This window comes from Physella acuta, unplaced genomic scaffold (genome assembly GCF_028476545.2).
Source record: "Physella acuta isolate Inbredline_101_S28 unplaced genomic scaffold, ASM2847654v3 ptg000263l, whole genome shotgun sequence".
Classification (NCBI taxonomy): Eukaryota; Metazoa; Mollusca; class Gastropoda; family Physidae; genus Physella; species Physella acuta.
The window spans coordinates 141,922-156,623 of record NW_026731782.1 but is presented as its reverse complement, the minus strand read 5'-3'; the positions used below and the strand labels follow the sequence as shown (position 1 = coordinate 156,623).

Sequence of the window (14,702 nt, the reverse complement as noted above, 5' to 3'; positions counted from 1 at the left end):
GCCAATTAAATGTCGAATACCAACCTTTTATTTAGAAATATTCCAGTAAGCTAAGAATTTTGAGTGTTTGTGTAATATTGTTTAGCAAATAATATTTATCAAATCCATAAGCAGTTCTATTCGAATTTGTTACATTTTTTCAATAAAATAGTTATTGAATTGCATTTAAAAACCGAGAGAATCCAACAAAATGCAAGCAGTAATGTGCTTTAAAAACAATAGATTGTACTTTCCCTAAATTAAACTAGGTACCCTACTAATCAGAGCTTCGTGGATACAAAAATGCCCTACGTACTCAACGCCGGGATTTGAACTCGAGATTTTCGGGAAAGTAGTCATTCTATAGACCATCAGGGGTCGGCGTGGTCGAGTCGGTAAAGCTCATGGTTGCTAAACCGAAAAGTCTCGAGTTCGAACCCTCGGGCAGATGAGGCTCGTTAGCTGGGGACAGCCACTCTTCTAGGAGAGACAACTATGGAAGCAAATCCAAAAAGAAAAGCAGGCTGAAATCGGAGTCAATGGCCTCAATGGCGCATAACCAGTTGACACGTAACGTTTAACTGTGTTGGAGGCGTGGTCGAGTCGGCTATAAGCTCATGGTTGATAAATTCGAACAAAGTCTCAAGTTCAAACCCACTGGCAGATAAATCTCGATCCCCTTCAACACTAATAATTAAGAACGAAGAAGAAGAAGAAAGTATAGACCATCCGTCACTGAATGTAGGCCTATATATGTATCTATGTAAATATATATTTACGTGTGTCTGTGAGTATAAAAAAAAACAGTTCCTTTTTCATTTCTCAAAAAAAAAAAAAAAAAAAAAAACTTGGCACAAATAAAAATGGACCAGGAAGTTCATTTATAAAAATATCAGTTACAGGGTTGCCGTTTCTACCGGCTTTGTCCCAATTCAACATTCACATTTTACTACTGCTCATTCTCTCAAGCTATTTGTTTTTATTACAGGTTGTAAGCCGTAATCAGTGTTTAAACACATGATTTCAATAGTGTCTAGTTTTATTTAACTACAGAGCTAAACGTTATTTGTTAGATCATGTTTGTGCAAGCTTAAGGAAGCTGAATGGTCAAAGGATAGAGCTAATCAATGATACAAACTATAGCGTGAGACTTGAACCAAGATAAATCATGAATTATATTCAGAGTTTCTTCCAGGCATCTCTTCGGGGGCGACTGAATCTGACCCCCCCCCCCCCCCCATGAAAAAAAGTCTACCGCCCCCCACCCCCGAGCGAAATGGAATTTATATAGAAAATATACACTTTTAACAGTGTCCGCACCCCCCTCCCGGAAATTTTAGTGCCCCCCCCCCCCCCCCAAAATTTTTTTTTATTTTAAGTGCCCCCACCGTCCCCCGTCCTCCCCCCGGAGAAAAAAAAGAAACACTGATTATATTATTTTTAAATACCATCTTAGAAATATTCCGATAAACAGATACATTATTAAATCTGGCTTTTTTAAATTAATAAAATTTGATATACTTTTACAATAAGCACTAAGCTTGAATATAAATATTGAAGAGAGATTTTTTTTTCACGACGTTGAATTAAAAAAAAAAACGGCTGCCATTTTCTTGTCGGTAATGTCAAGTCCCTCACAGGAGTCCCCAGCTTCCGGTTTACTTGATGAGTGCCCCTTCTTTGTCAGGCTAGACAGACGGGGTTACTTGTGTTCTCTAGAGTAGCGGCCCCTAGGTGGAGGAGGAGGTGGTGGTGGAGGAGGGGGGGGGGGGGGCTATGTGTTGTTGCCAAGTTGCCACCAGTGGATTTATATTGAAAATACATATGTTGGGTTCAGAAAAGGATTTTTTTAAGTAGATAAAGACAATATTGAACTTTAAGCACAGAATAAATATTTTAAAAAAAATAAGAAGAAAATGATTTTTTAAAAGTTTTTTAAGGTAAATCAGAGAAAAAAAATCAATAAGAATATGGCGTTCTGTTTTTAGTGCCTAAAGGTAAAACTAAGAGAACAAGAAACGTATTTACAGCTTACAAAGATCGGGAATTCAAAATATTAAACAAATATAAGACCTAAAATGTTAAGTGTAAATTTAAACGAACATGCATAAAGTCAACAATGACTTCGTTGACTTTTAACACAGAATTTTAAAGTAGAAAAAGAGAGAGAATAAAGTATACATTTATAATTTGTAAATCAATTTGTAATTTGGAGAAAAAAAAAGAAAATAAGATATAGGCATCAATATAGGGCTGGTAAGTAGGTCACCAACCAGTTCTACGGCTCAGTAAAACCTGCATGAGTTATAGAACTGGTTGGTGACCTACTTACCAGCCCTATTGTGAACAGATCAGATTCAAAAAATGTAATAATAAAAAAAGACCTTACCATTCTCTCCTGTCTGTCCATCCCCCTCCCCCTCGTCCGAAGCGTCGTACATATTCATATTCTTATATTTATATCCAGGCATAAACGAGGGGGCGGGGTTTTATCCTGGAAGTGACGTAGTGAGATCACGTGCTACCTTAAACCAACGAATTACTCTTGAGCTTCGTAGACGAGAGGAGCTACCTTCCCTTTTTGTGAAATAATCCGTTCTTGTTTGGGCGAGCTGGACGAGTCTATTCCTTCAGTGAGGGGTGACAGCATTGAAATTTTCGAGAAATCTTTTCTAAAAAGTTGAACAACTACACTAATCATCCCGGGGTAATATTTGTAATCCTTTTATTATCCTACTTCCATAGTTCTATGATCTTGTAGCAATCTTGCAAAAAACTCTAATTTCCACGCATCGTGAATAATTCAATTCCGTATTGGTGGTAAGAGTTTGTAAACTCAACATTGCTATTTTAGAGTTAATTTTTAGCTAAAAGTAATTTCTGAAACAATAACTATAAGATAACACTTTGTTTACAGAAATGAATGTCTGATTTTGTAAGGTGGGGTGGAGAGTAATTTAGGTTAGTAGAGTAGAGGATTAGGCAAAAGAGATATTAAAGGAGATGATTGGAGGTATGGGGGAGGCGAGAAGAATATTGATACTAAAGACAATGAATTATTGCTTATTATTATTATTATGATATTATGTAAATGATTATGGGTTATTATGTACATAATTTGTGGTGTCATGACAACTTGTTTGAAGTTACTTTGAACTGGCCTAATAATAATGACGATTTGACATTATTTAAGGTACTATGTTTCTTGTGATGTTTAGTTGTAGATAATCTAAGTAACAGGTATGAAATATATACTTCGTTTACATCACATCTTGACCATCATACCCCCCTCAATCATGCCCCAGCTCACACCCCGTCCTAAACCTCACACCCACCCCCTCACTCCACCCTCACACACCCACCCCCTCACTCCACACTCACACACCCACCCCTCACCCCACCCTCACACATCCACCCTCACACACACACACACACTCACCCACCCCCTCACCACACCCTCACACACCCACCATTACATATCCGACCTCACATCCCCAGCCTCACCCCCCCCCTCATCCTCACACCCAACCTCATACCCCCACTCCCTCATCCCCACACCTCTCACACCACCACCCCTTTCTATCCACGAGTTATAGTCAAACCTCACAGACATCTCTCCAACAACCTTACGAAAAAGATTTCAGAAAAAAATAAATGGCTCCACGCATTTGATGCAACAATTCGGGGAAAAAGTCGTCACTTTTCTTTCCCTTTTTTAGCACTTTGTAGTGATGTGGCATTCCCATTTTTCATCTTGTCTTGTGTTTCGTTTTTCAGTTCTATTCTTAGTTACGATTTTAAGATCTAATCAAATATGATTCATAGCATTAAAGCTGTTAAGACACTATTTAAAATATATTTATTCATAGTCAAACTATTGAATTTTAAACTTTTAAACGAAAATGGGTTTTGAAACTCTAAACTCGACATTCTGGTATGGCGTTTAACATTGAATCACCATTCAATTACACATTTACATTTTCAGGTTTAAAAAAAATGATATTGAAATTAGACGTTTTGTATTCTGTATAAGTGAACCATCGTCAATGAATAAAAGTACATGTCACAAAGATTTATTACAATTGAAAATCAGTATCAGTCCTTACAAGCCGATTATGAAAAATGTGATAGTAACGCCAATATTGCAAAGCAAACTGTAATTTACAGGCAATTTTTAAAAAAAACTGAGATTACTGCAGTATAAATATTCCAAAGTTTTCATAAATCTGTAAAGCCAAAGACATCCGTATAATTTACAGCTTTACAAACTCAATATATTTTCGTAAATAACATTCGGTTTGGGATTTGTGTTTTGAGAAAGCGTAAACACAAATATTTATTTCCTGACAAATAAAAAAAAATATGTCCAAGATCAAATAAATAAAATATGATCTCTTTTATCAAAGCATGCAGTGTCATCATAACTCACAACAACCGGGGGTGGGGAGTGGGAAGGTGGGCATATAAAAAATAATGTATACCACATCTAAAATCAACAAAATTTTGTCAACACTTTGTGCAACATTTTAGAACACCACGCGAAACTTTAAAAGACTGCTTTAGAGAACACTTTGTCCTGACAAAAACTAAATATATATAATACTGTCAATGGTATCTTTTGTCATGATATATACTTGTCTTGAGATATTTGTCTCTGAATTATTTTGTCCCGAGATCATTTGTCTAGGAGATATTGTGTCTGAGATAATTTGTCTGGGAAATTTTGTATGAGATAATTTGTCGTGAGATTGTCATAGAATCGTGTATGGTTATGTAAGGAGAAAGTAACCAAACTCATTGACTCATGTCAGTTCTATAAAAATAGATTTAATTGAACCCAACTGAGAGCAGTTGCCACAAAGCTAATAGTTTATCCAACACAAATATGGAAGCTCTGTATTTCTCCCGTTTCTAGATTAAAATATGAAACAACCCAACATTTGAAATAGCTAATTCTTTCTACTTTGATAAAAAAAATATATCCCTATATTAAATACGGCAATTACTTAATTAATTTAGCCCGTTAAAAAATCGATACGCCGAAGAAGTATTTTTAAACCAGGTTTTCTGTTAATTAAGTGAACATTTTTTTTTATTTGTCAAAAGATTATTTAAGAAGGTCTGCGCGCCATATTATGTTACATCTGCTTCGGTCACATTTAAATTTAGCTGTACGATAGAGATTTACTTTGCTTCTTTTGATCCAATGTAAGTAAAATGTATCGTTTTTAGTTAACATTTTGGTTATATTTTACCATTAAGTTTATTTGCAAACGAGCAGGCAAAACTAAATTTAAATCTGGCATGAAATGCAAAAGGTCTACTCTAAAATCTAGAGACTTGACATTTTAACAGTCATAAAATTATATTCTGCAATTATATTGTTTACTGTTTACCAAACTCTTCTTTCGGGAATAAAATGCAGGTTGATCAAACTATTTTAGCACGTTGTTTGTTATTCTACAATATGCCCAGGCCGATTCCTTCCAGAGGCCGATTTCTTTTCACAATATGAACGCCTTCCAAAGGCCAATAGCCTAGGAGAGGCCGACTGCATTCCAGAGGCCCATTGCCTTTTAGAGGCTGAGTGATTTACATTGGCCGATAGTCTTCCATAGGACGATAGTCTTCCAGAGACGGATAGTCTTCCAGAAGCTGATTGCCTTTTAGAGGCTGATTGCCAAAATGTACCCAATGTCATTAAGTAAGACCATCAAAATGACGTTAATTGTTAAGCAAACAGCCATGTGTGTTAAACATTTTTCAACGGATGTATAGAATCGGTTCTAAAATTATACTCACGTGTTAGTTCCTCTCCATAAAAAAAAAACAACAAAAAAACTTCAAACATTTTTCAAGGTCTAAGCTATTATCCACGTTTATCCGTTCCTGAACCATTATCTATAACCCGCCATTTACCTCACGCCGTATCCCTTAAAGTTCTCATATTAAGGACCTAATTACTCGCGTCCATATAAAGTTCTTATATTAAGGTCCTAATCACCCGCGTACATACCCCTAATATTGACCCTCGAAACCACCTCCCCTCACCCCCTACTCACCATCTCCCCACACCCATCTACCACACACTTATCTCCTTCCCTCAATCACCCCCACCCCCATCTCTCACAATACCAAGCATACCCTCTACTATATTATCCTTTAACTCTTCCATTCCTATTGCTATATTCTTCCTTCCATGTCTCGAACCCCACCCCCTCCCCCTCCAACAGCATACCCATCCCATCAGGTCAGCTCCCAGTTCAAGGCCACCCCTTCACTGACCTTTCACCTGAGCCACGTCTGTACGAGTGCGCTCTACGTGTGCACACAACAGTGACGTCATCATAGTCACGAAACGGGAAAATCCGATTAGCGCATCGTCACATTGTCTACGCGAGGAAAAGTGGAGAGAGGGGGTGAGGGTGGTTGGGGAAATTAAATAACTCACGTTTTCTGTTTTTGAGGCTCTCGAAGCACCGCTAGCGAGAAGCGTCATCTATATTTCATGCTAAAACTCTCATTTCGTCATTTCGTCATGTGGGGTTCACGCTGTTGGAAACTACAGCGGCATAACCAAGTAGACGAGTCTTATTTTTTTTTAAGTTTTTTTTTTTAGGTTTTTATTTCATCTTAGGTTTTTTTTAATATATAATGGTTTTTTAAAATAGGCCTACTTTAGATAGATTTTTTACGTCTTTATTTAAAGTGTCTCATTTTGGGCTTTTTTTTTTTTTTTTTCAGGGTTTTACATTTGCTGATGTTTTTTTTTATGTAATGGGTTTGTAAAATACTTTAGATAGATTTCTGAGCTTTTTAAATGTTTAAATGTCTTTTTTTCAAGTTTCTCATTATAGGCTTTTTTAAAATGTATTTGTTATTCTATAATTTTAATTTTCTTCTTTTTTTTTGTTCTCTATGAACGGGCTGTTTAGAAACTGAATGTTTTATTTAGTTTAAGGGGATCCTCATAATCAAGTCCCATTCTCGTATTTCAAAAAAATCCTAGTTATATGTGTACGTACTGTTAACAGTACACCCTAGTAGCCTACATGTGTACGTACTATTAACTTTACACCATGATGCATATGTACCTCCTGTTAACTATACACCCCAGTACACATGTACGCATCATAGTGTAGACCAGGGGTCTCCAAACTACGGCCCGCGGGCCGGATGCGGCCCGCGAAGTCCTCTCATCCGGCCCGCGGAGATCTTTTTGTCTAAAGAAAAGTCGTTTGTTGGAGATGGCTGAGGAACTTTGCCCAGAGAAATCAAAGACATGCCTGGAAGAAACTGGCCCCCGAAATGAAATTTGATAGTTAATGCGGCCCTCGGTCTGAAAAGTTTGGAGACCCCTGATGTAGACTAACAACATCTCGTATTTTTTTCTGTTTAACCTACACTCGAATTGTTGACTTATTTTTGTACAGTATGTCATCAAAAAAGTATGTGTGTAATTAATTAATCACCACCATATTCACTACCCATGTAAAGAAAGATACAACTTGCACCTACACCCAGAACATATTAGTTTCTTGAAATAAGAAAGCCTTTCTATATTCACTTTAAATCTAAAAAGAATTATTGTTTCGTAGAGAAATTAATGTCAAGTACTGGTATTTTAACGTTTTTGTAAAAAAAAATACCCACTAGAGATTTGTAAAATTACGGTTTTACAAGAATTCTTGTGCAATGAAAATAAATGCGTAGTCAAATAATGGATACCTATATTTAGGGTTATACAAAAGATTGAATAATTGTACAGTTGGTTAATGTTTAATTTTACATTTAATTAGATTGAACAATTTTCAAACATCATCATCAATGTTTAATAAAATTAGTTCGCAAAACTCAGAGAAAATTTTTTTTCGTTAATTTACTAAAGTTTTTTTAGGTATTTTTTAACATTTGAGTATTTGCAGAGAAGTTTGGTACCTATACATCTGAATATGTTTAGAAATGATTAAAAACATAAAATAACAAATATCTCCATTGTGAAAATCAAACAATTGTTATTAGAATCAACGGAAACTCTACCTATAACCCCGCATAGCCCCCCCCCCCCCCCACCTCACTCACTAAGAAATCCTTATTATGAGCTTTGTAACTTAGCCTACACAAACCATAGAAGAGCAAAAAAAAAAACGTGTAATTCTCCCTCCTTCGCGGTCGGTCAAATTTGATAAACCACGAGGTAAAAAAAAAAAAGAAAATAATCAACAGAGAAGCTAGTGAGTAGCCAATTTCAGCGCCCCACCCCCACTCCCCGCCCCCACCATCCTCCCCCCTTGTCTCTCGTCTCTTTCACCCAGCCAAGTAAATACACACACTCGCTATTATTACCGTCTGCAGACGTCCATTTTGGTGGCCAATAATTCGCTTCAACCGGAAGTAAGAGGACAAATTTATCTGGCCTCGGACTCGGGGCTTTCGGAGCTGACCGGTGTGACGTCAGAGAGGGATATTTGCCTGGTCAGGAGGGTGGGGGTGGGGTTGTGAAGAGTCAAGTCTCCTATGATAACACGAACTGAATTATTTAGATAAACCTAACAGTCGATGGAGGCCAAAGTCTCCCATATATTGAGTTTGCTAAGAGTTTTTGTTTTTGTTTTTTTAAATAAATGTTATTTTTAATAAAGCAATAAGATACTAAGAAAAAAGCATTAGAGTACTCCAAAAAAACATAAAAGTACTTTTAAAAAAGCAATAGAATACTCCTCCAAAAATAAACAAACAAAAAAACGCAAGGGAAAAAGGAGCATTATAACCAAAAGAATTTCATCAGCTTATGATTTATTTGATAATTGTATTTAAACTACTATACAAGTTCTAGATAAAAGTTTATTTATTTATTATATGGGAAGAAATGTATACGCTACACTTGGTCTCGCCAGACAATAGGTCATTGAACCCTACGCCTGACCTTGACGTATGAAACTAGATCAGTGACTCGATGACCTTGACTTCTAAAACTAGATTACGGACATATTGACCTTGACCTCCAAAACAAGATCACAAATGCCGAAACCTTGACCTCTAAATCTAGATAAAGGACCCCGTCGGTGACCTTGACCTCTAAAACTAGATTACGGACATATTGACCTTGACCTCCAAAAACAAGATCACAAATGCTGAAACCTTGACCTCTAAATCTAGATAAAGGACCCGGTCGGTGACCTTGACCTCTAAAACTAGATTATGGACATATTGACCTTGACCTCCGAAACAAGATCACATATTCCGAAACCTTGACCTCTGAAACTAGATCGCCGAGACGGTGACCTTGACCTCTGTTATTATTTTTTTTATCCCAAACGCCACCAGCGCGAGTAGACCCAGCGTCTTCTACTTCCGTCTCGCCTTGAAGTGCCCAACGCCCCCCTGTGTTTCCATTTTCAATTTCCCGAGCAGAAACCAACAGGCGGCTGTCGCCTGCCAGGAATTATTCCACGGTGCCAGACGTCTGATTACCTCACCAGGTGCCCGTGTGTCGTGACCTAGATCTGAATTTCTGGACAGCGGTGGGCGGCGTGGTGGAAGTTGTAGAACCCACGTTTGCTGACTACAGAATTTTCACGAATGTTCACATAAATTTTAAATACATTTTCGAACATTCGGGCAGATGAGGCTCGTTAGCTGGGGACAGCCACTCTTCTAGGAGAGACAACACTAAAATCAAACAACTGCTGACTTTTAGTTTGTTCTTGGTTGGTCAAAGGCTATGGAATCAAATCCAAAAAGAAAAGCTGGATGAAATCGGAGGCAATGGCCTAAATTGCGCAGAAACAGTTGACACGTATACTTAATTGTGTTGGAGGGGATCGCATCCAACACTAAAATTACGAACGAAGAAAAGGAAGAAGAAAAGTACATTTGTATTGATCGAATTAAATAACGTTAGATCTATGTATATTGTAGGTTAGTGTGGTTGTAAGGTATAGCGCACGACAGTTAACCCGAAAGTCTCGAGTTCAGATCCCGAGCTTGAAGTTGCAAGACGTCTCTGAGTTGACTCAGCTCTGATGGATACCTGACTCACGGTAAGGAAAGTAAAAGAGGATGGGTAAAGTTTGGACCACACTATGCCTAGGTCATAGAAACAGGTTAACTCTACATCAACTACCCCATGCACCAGATTTGAAAGAATAACTTTAAAAAAAAAATCTTATCCATAGACAGGTACCCATCAAAGCTGAGTTGACTTGCTGATGCTATTTTGTTTATTGCTTTTTATCGCTCTACTGCTCCGTGTCACGTAATGTCAATATTATCAAAGCTGTAAGCGCAATATTATTTTTTTCCCCCATATTGCATTGTAATAATTTGGCATGCGTTGATACAAATAAATAAAAAACACATCATACATTATTAACACGCAAGCCATATGTAGCGGAACAAAACATTGGAGAGCTCCGCACAACAGAGGAAACGAAGCGGCAACGGCATATCAAACAGCACTTCCTGCATGATTCAATCGGGAATATCCAAAACATTCCAAATCGGTGAATCGGAAATACCCGAACAATCTACTCCGGCGGATCGGAAAATACCCAGCGCGCCACTTTAAACAGACACTCGCAATTAACAAATTAACAAAAAATAATTAACAAGAAACAAATTAACTCAGGGGTGACCCCCACCCTCCCTAACTCCCCCAGCCCACACTCCTCTTCTACAGAAATAGCTATGGTAAATCGTGCGCAGGCATTTGTTAGCTTTAAGCCATGTGTCGATCGCTCACCGTTACAGCTAAACGGCGCGAAGTGTTTGTTCGCTACTGACAAGAGTGAGTGCTAATAACATTAACAGTTCTCGTCTGCTCCGGTGTAGGCTCTGTCAGCAGATTAGCCGGGGCGGGGCTGGGGGGGGGGGGGTGGAGTGTTGTCCAATTGCGATAACCGGAAGTGAGTGTTTACAGGTTACTCGAGTATCGTTTACAAGTAACACGAGTACTGGTTACACGGTAATCGAATGTCCTTGGAGTCCAAAACTGCTTGGGCATTAATTCTTTCATTTTTTTTTTTGGTGACCAATGTAATTAGATAATGAAATGAACTAATTAAGTCAGTTAGCTTCTGGGTTAAGTCGGTATTTTGGTGTGTAATGTACTATCTAGTAAAGTGCGGTTTTAGATCATCATCCTATGTTCTCCTTTTATTAACAACTACGGTAAAATCCGAAAGGGCGACAATTTGAATTTATTTATTTTTTATCTCCCCTGGGTATTCTATTAAACAGCATTGAGTACATTTGTTAAAACATTTTCCCTTTAGGCAATTGTTGTCTCCCTTAGTTAAAATTACTATAAAAATACAGATGACGTGTGCAATTAGTTTTAGCACGTGAAATGACATTAATTAAATTGTACACACAAATAAGCTTTGAAATTCAGATGATAATTTTAAATTAACAACTATATAAACCTTTCAACAACACTTTTTTAAAAAACACTATAAACAGAAAATAGTTTTTTTTTTTTTTTAATTAGCCAGAGCGTAAGACATTCATGAAACTTCTGATACATCTCTAGCTTTTACTTACATTTTTTTTACTTTAAAACGTCTTACGAAACAGAATTCTATATTTGTTTAATTTTTACTTTTTTAATTGTAATTTAAAAAGACTGGTTTGAAAGAACATTTTTTTTTCATCTCAATGAATGATTAAGTTGAAGTTAGACATCTATACATTGGCTTTTCCATTCCACCCAACAGTGTATGGTAGAATTTTAAAGACTAAAATACTAATCTATGTGGGAAGAAAAACATTGACGCCTATTGACCTATTTTTCATGCGTCCAGTAACAAACAATAATTACTGTAATCATAGAAGACTCAGTTAAATAAAAACGTGTGTAAGTATTGAAGAATCGGGAGGTCCATTGCTGAACCTAAAAGTCCCGAGTTCGAATCCCCGGACAGATGAGGCTCGATAGCTTGAAAAACATCAACTTCTGTCTTTTAGTTTGTTCTTGGTTGGACAAAGGCTATGGAAGCACATCCAAAATGAAAAGCAGGCTGAAACCAGAGTCAATAGCCTATATAGCGCATCACCATTTAACACGAAATACTTGATTGTGATGGAGTAAATCTCCACCAACATTATAATTAAGAACGAAGAAGAAATTGAAGAATAGAAGACTCCGTGGAATAAAAAAAATGACACTCGCAAACATTGTTTACAACCTTATTAATGATAAAGTTTTATATTGTTTCTTTCTTTTCCACCAACCCTTGCAAGTAATTTATCATTTTTAAGAGGTAAAATATGCAAATGAGTATCGAGAGGGACCTTGACCTTCATTGGCCTACTCAAGGAGCGCCCATGAAAACAGAATCATTAGCTGAAATAGACAGCCCCGTGTCCTTGTCTGGGCTGAATTCAATAAACGCCCCACCCCCTCACCCCCCTCCCCCCTAAAAAAACTAATCTCGCTGTAACGTCAGCTACTGGGTGTACTTTGACGTCATTGTTTATTATTCTGTTTAGGTGTTTTGAGAGTAGCCTATTAATTTCATCACCACTCGCGGGGTGACTTAGGTTACATAAAATATATGAAGTATAAAGTCCAATTATTTTTTATTTTTTTATTTTTTATTTTTTTTTGAGAATCAGTTATACTTTAAAACGTAGCGTGGTATTTTTTGCCACGAGGAAAATATTAAGCACACTTCGAAAACAAATATTCTACTTTTTATATTACACGTTTTCTAGTGAAAGGCGTTTTTCCCATTCGGGCATTTCTCGCATTTGGGTAAACAATATTCGGCCTGGGTTAAATTAGACTGGAGGCTCGCCATCTCACATGGTTCTAGTTGACCACCCTAACCTCGCGTACCTAGCCGGTACTGTGAATGCCTGGTTACATGGGTGGACTAGCATGCCGGTCTACCAAGGAAGGTGGGTCCCCAGAGAAGATATCCAGGTGGGTTCCTTATTAGTGCTCCGAATTTTTTAAAACAATTGCGTTGAGTAAATTTCTATCAAGCTGAGAGTGATCATCAGCTTTGTTGGGGGGAAAAATGCACAATGAAAATTTTAATCTAAGGTTTGGGGCCCCTGTTAAAATTTCCCTGGCCTATTGGACACAGCCAAGGGGGTCGGCGTGGTCGAGTTGATAAAGCTCATGGTTGCTTAACCGATTTCGAACCCTCGGATAGATAAGGCTCGTTAGCTGGGGACAGCCACTCTTCTAGGAGAGCCAACTCCAAAATCAAACAACTGCTGTCTTGTAGTTTGTTCTTGGTTGGACAAAGGCTATGGAAGCAAATCCAAAAAGAAAAGCAGGCTGAAATCGGAGTCAATGGCATATATAGCGCATAAATAGTTGACACGTATACTTAAGAAATTAAGAACGAAAAAGAAGAACACAGCTAGTCCACTTCTGGTTATAAACTGATGCTGGTAAGTTATTTTACAGTCTATGAAAATCAATGTTGCACAACTTTGGCTCTGTGAATTTTCACACTGCTAAATTAGTTAAAACCTGCTCAAATGGTTTCACCGTAACGCATTACAAAAATGTTTTCTGATCCCGCTATGGAGTCGTTCATAAATGATGTCACGCAAGTTAGGTGTGAGGGTATGGGGTGTTAGATTAGTGAGAATGTGGAGTGTTACCATAGTGAGGAAATTGGGTGTTTGTATAGTGAGAAAATGGAGTGTTACCATAGTGAGGATACGGGGTGTTAGTATAGTGAGGATATGGGGTGTTACCGTAGTGAGGGTAAGGGGTGATAGCATAGTTAAAAAATTGGGTGTTACCATGGTGATGAAATGGCGTGTTACCATAAAGAGAGGTTGTTTTTATTTTGAATTTTTTTTTTTTAAAAGAGAAAAAAAAAGAAAGGCATAATGTGTTTTTGTTAGAATTATAAATATTTTAGACAGGGGTGGGGTGAAGGGTGGGATTTTGTGACGCCATTTCTGTTTGTGATCGGGCTTTGTTGAAGACGTATAGGATTGGGGGGGGGGGGGGGGGGTTATAATGGCATGACGTCATTAAAGCACAACAGCTAAAACGTTTGCACCTTAGTGCCGCGCACTCATCCCAACACCTTTTTTTTTTTAAATAAAACTTTTTGATCCGTATCACAACAAGATTTCGCACACATTTTTTTTTAAAAAGCCCTCCGCCTCGCCCCGGCACACTCATAACAAAAGGGGCCAACATATCCATTATTTCTCACGATGCCCTCCATAATTATTTGATGCCCCTTTTTACCCTTTTCATTACCCTCTGCCGGTCGCACAAGCATCGAAGGATGCCGGTCTGCAGCCGGCCAACCGGCCCTGAAAGCCGTGCAAGCAAATACGGCTTGCATTATTTATCCCGCCCGGTCAGATAAGGCTATAAAGGGGCGCCGGTTATTTCCATAGTTTTAATACATTTTTAAAAACTCGAATCCTTTGTTTCATTGGATGGAATGGTTACACAGGCGCATGCGTAGAACGGTGCGATGTTTAGTATCGTTTGATTGTTCGATCCAGCTTGTGATCTAGCGTTTGAAAAGTGTTGTGGTGGTATTGTTCTCACTTGAATTCGAACCTGAACAATGAAATGGTTTGTTTGTTTAGCTAAAGTATTGTACACGTGATATAAACAAACAGTAGAAACAAACATATGGTGTTTTGGGTCGCTCTCCCCAACCCTTCATCTCCCCTACCCTTCATCAGATTTCAACCTTAATTTCCCCTACCCTTTATCTAATTCCAAACAT

At 37.8% G+C, this 14,702-nt stretch overlaps 1 protein-coding gene across 1 annotated transcript in view; it reads right to left on the bottom strand.

Annotated features, from left to right (window-relative positions):
• The window catches only part of LOC131939021 (uncharacterized), a 259,843-nt gene that overhangs the window by 160,821 nt on the left and 84,320 nt on the right, over nucleotides 1–14,702 (bottom strand). Inside the window, exon 2 of the mRNA XM_059297272.1 lies at nucleotides 2,369–2,859. Coding sequence (XP_059153255.1) covers nucleotides 2,369–2,450 — 82 coding nt within the window. The 5' untranslated portion in view covers nucleotides 2,451–2,859. The remainder of the gene's footprint in view (nucleotides 1–2,368; nucleotides 2,860–14,702) is intronic.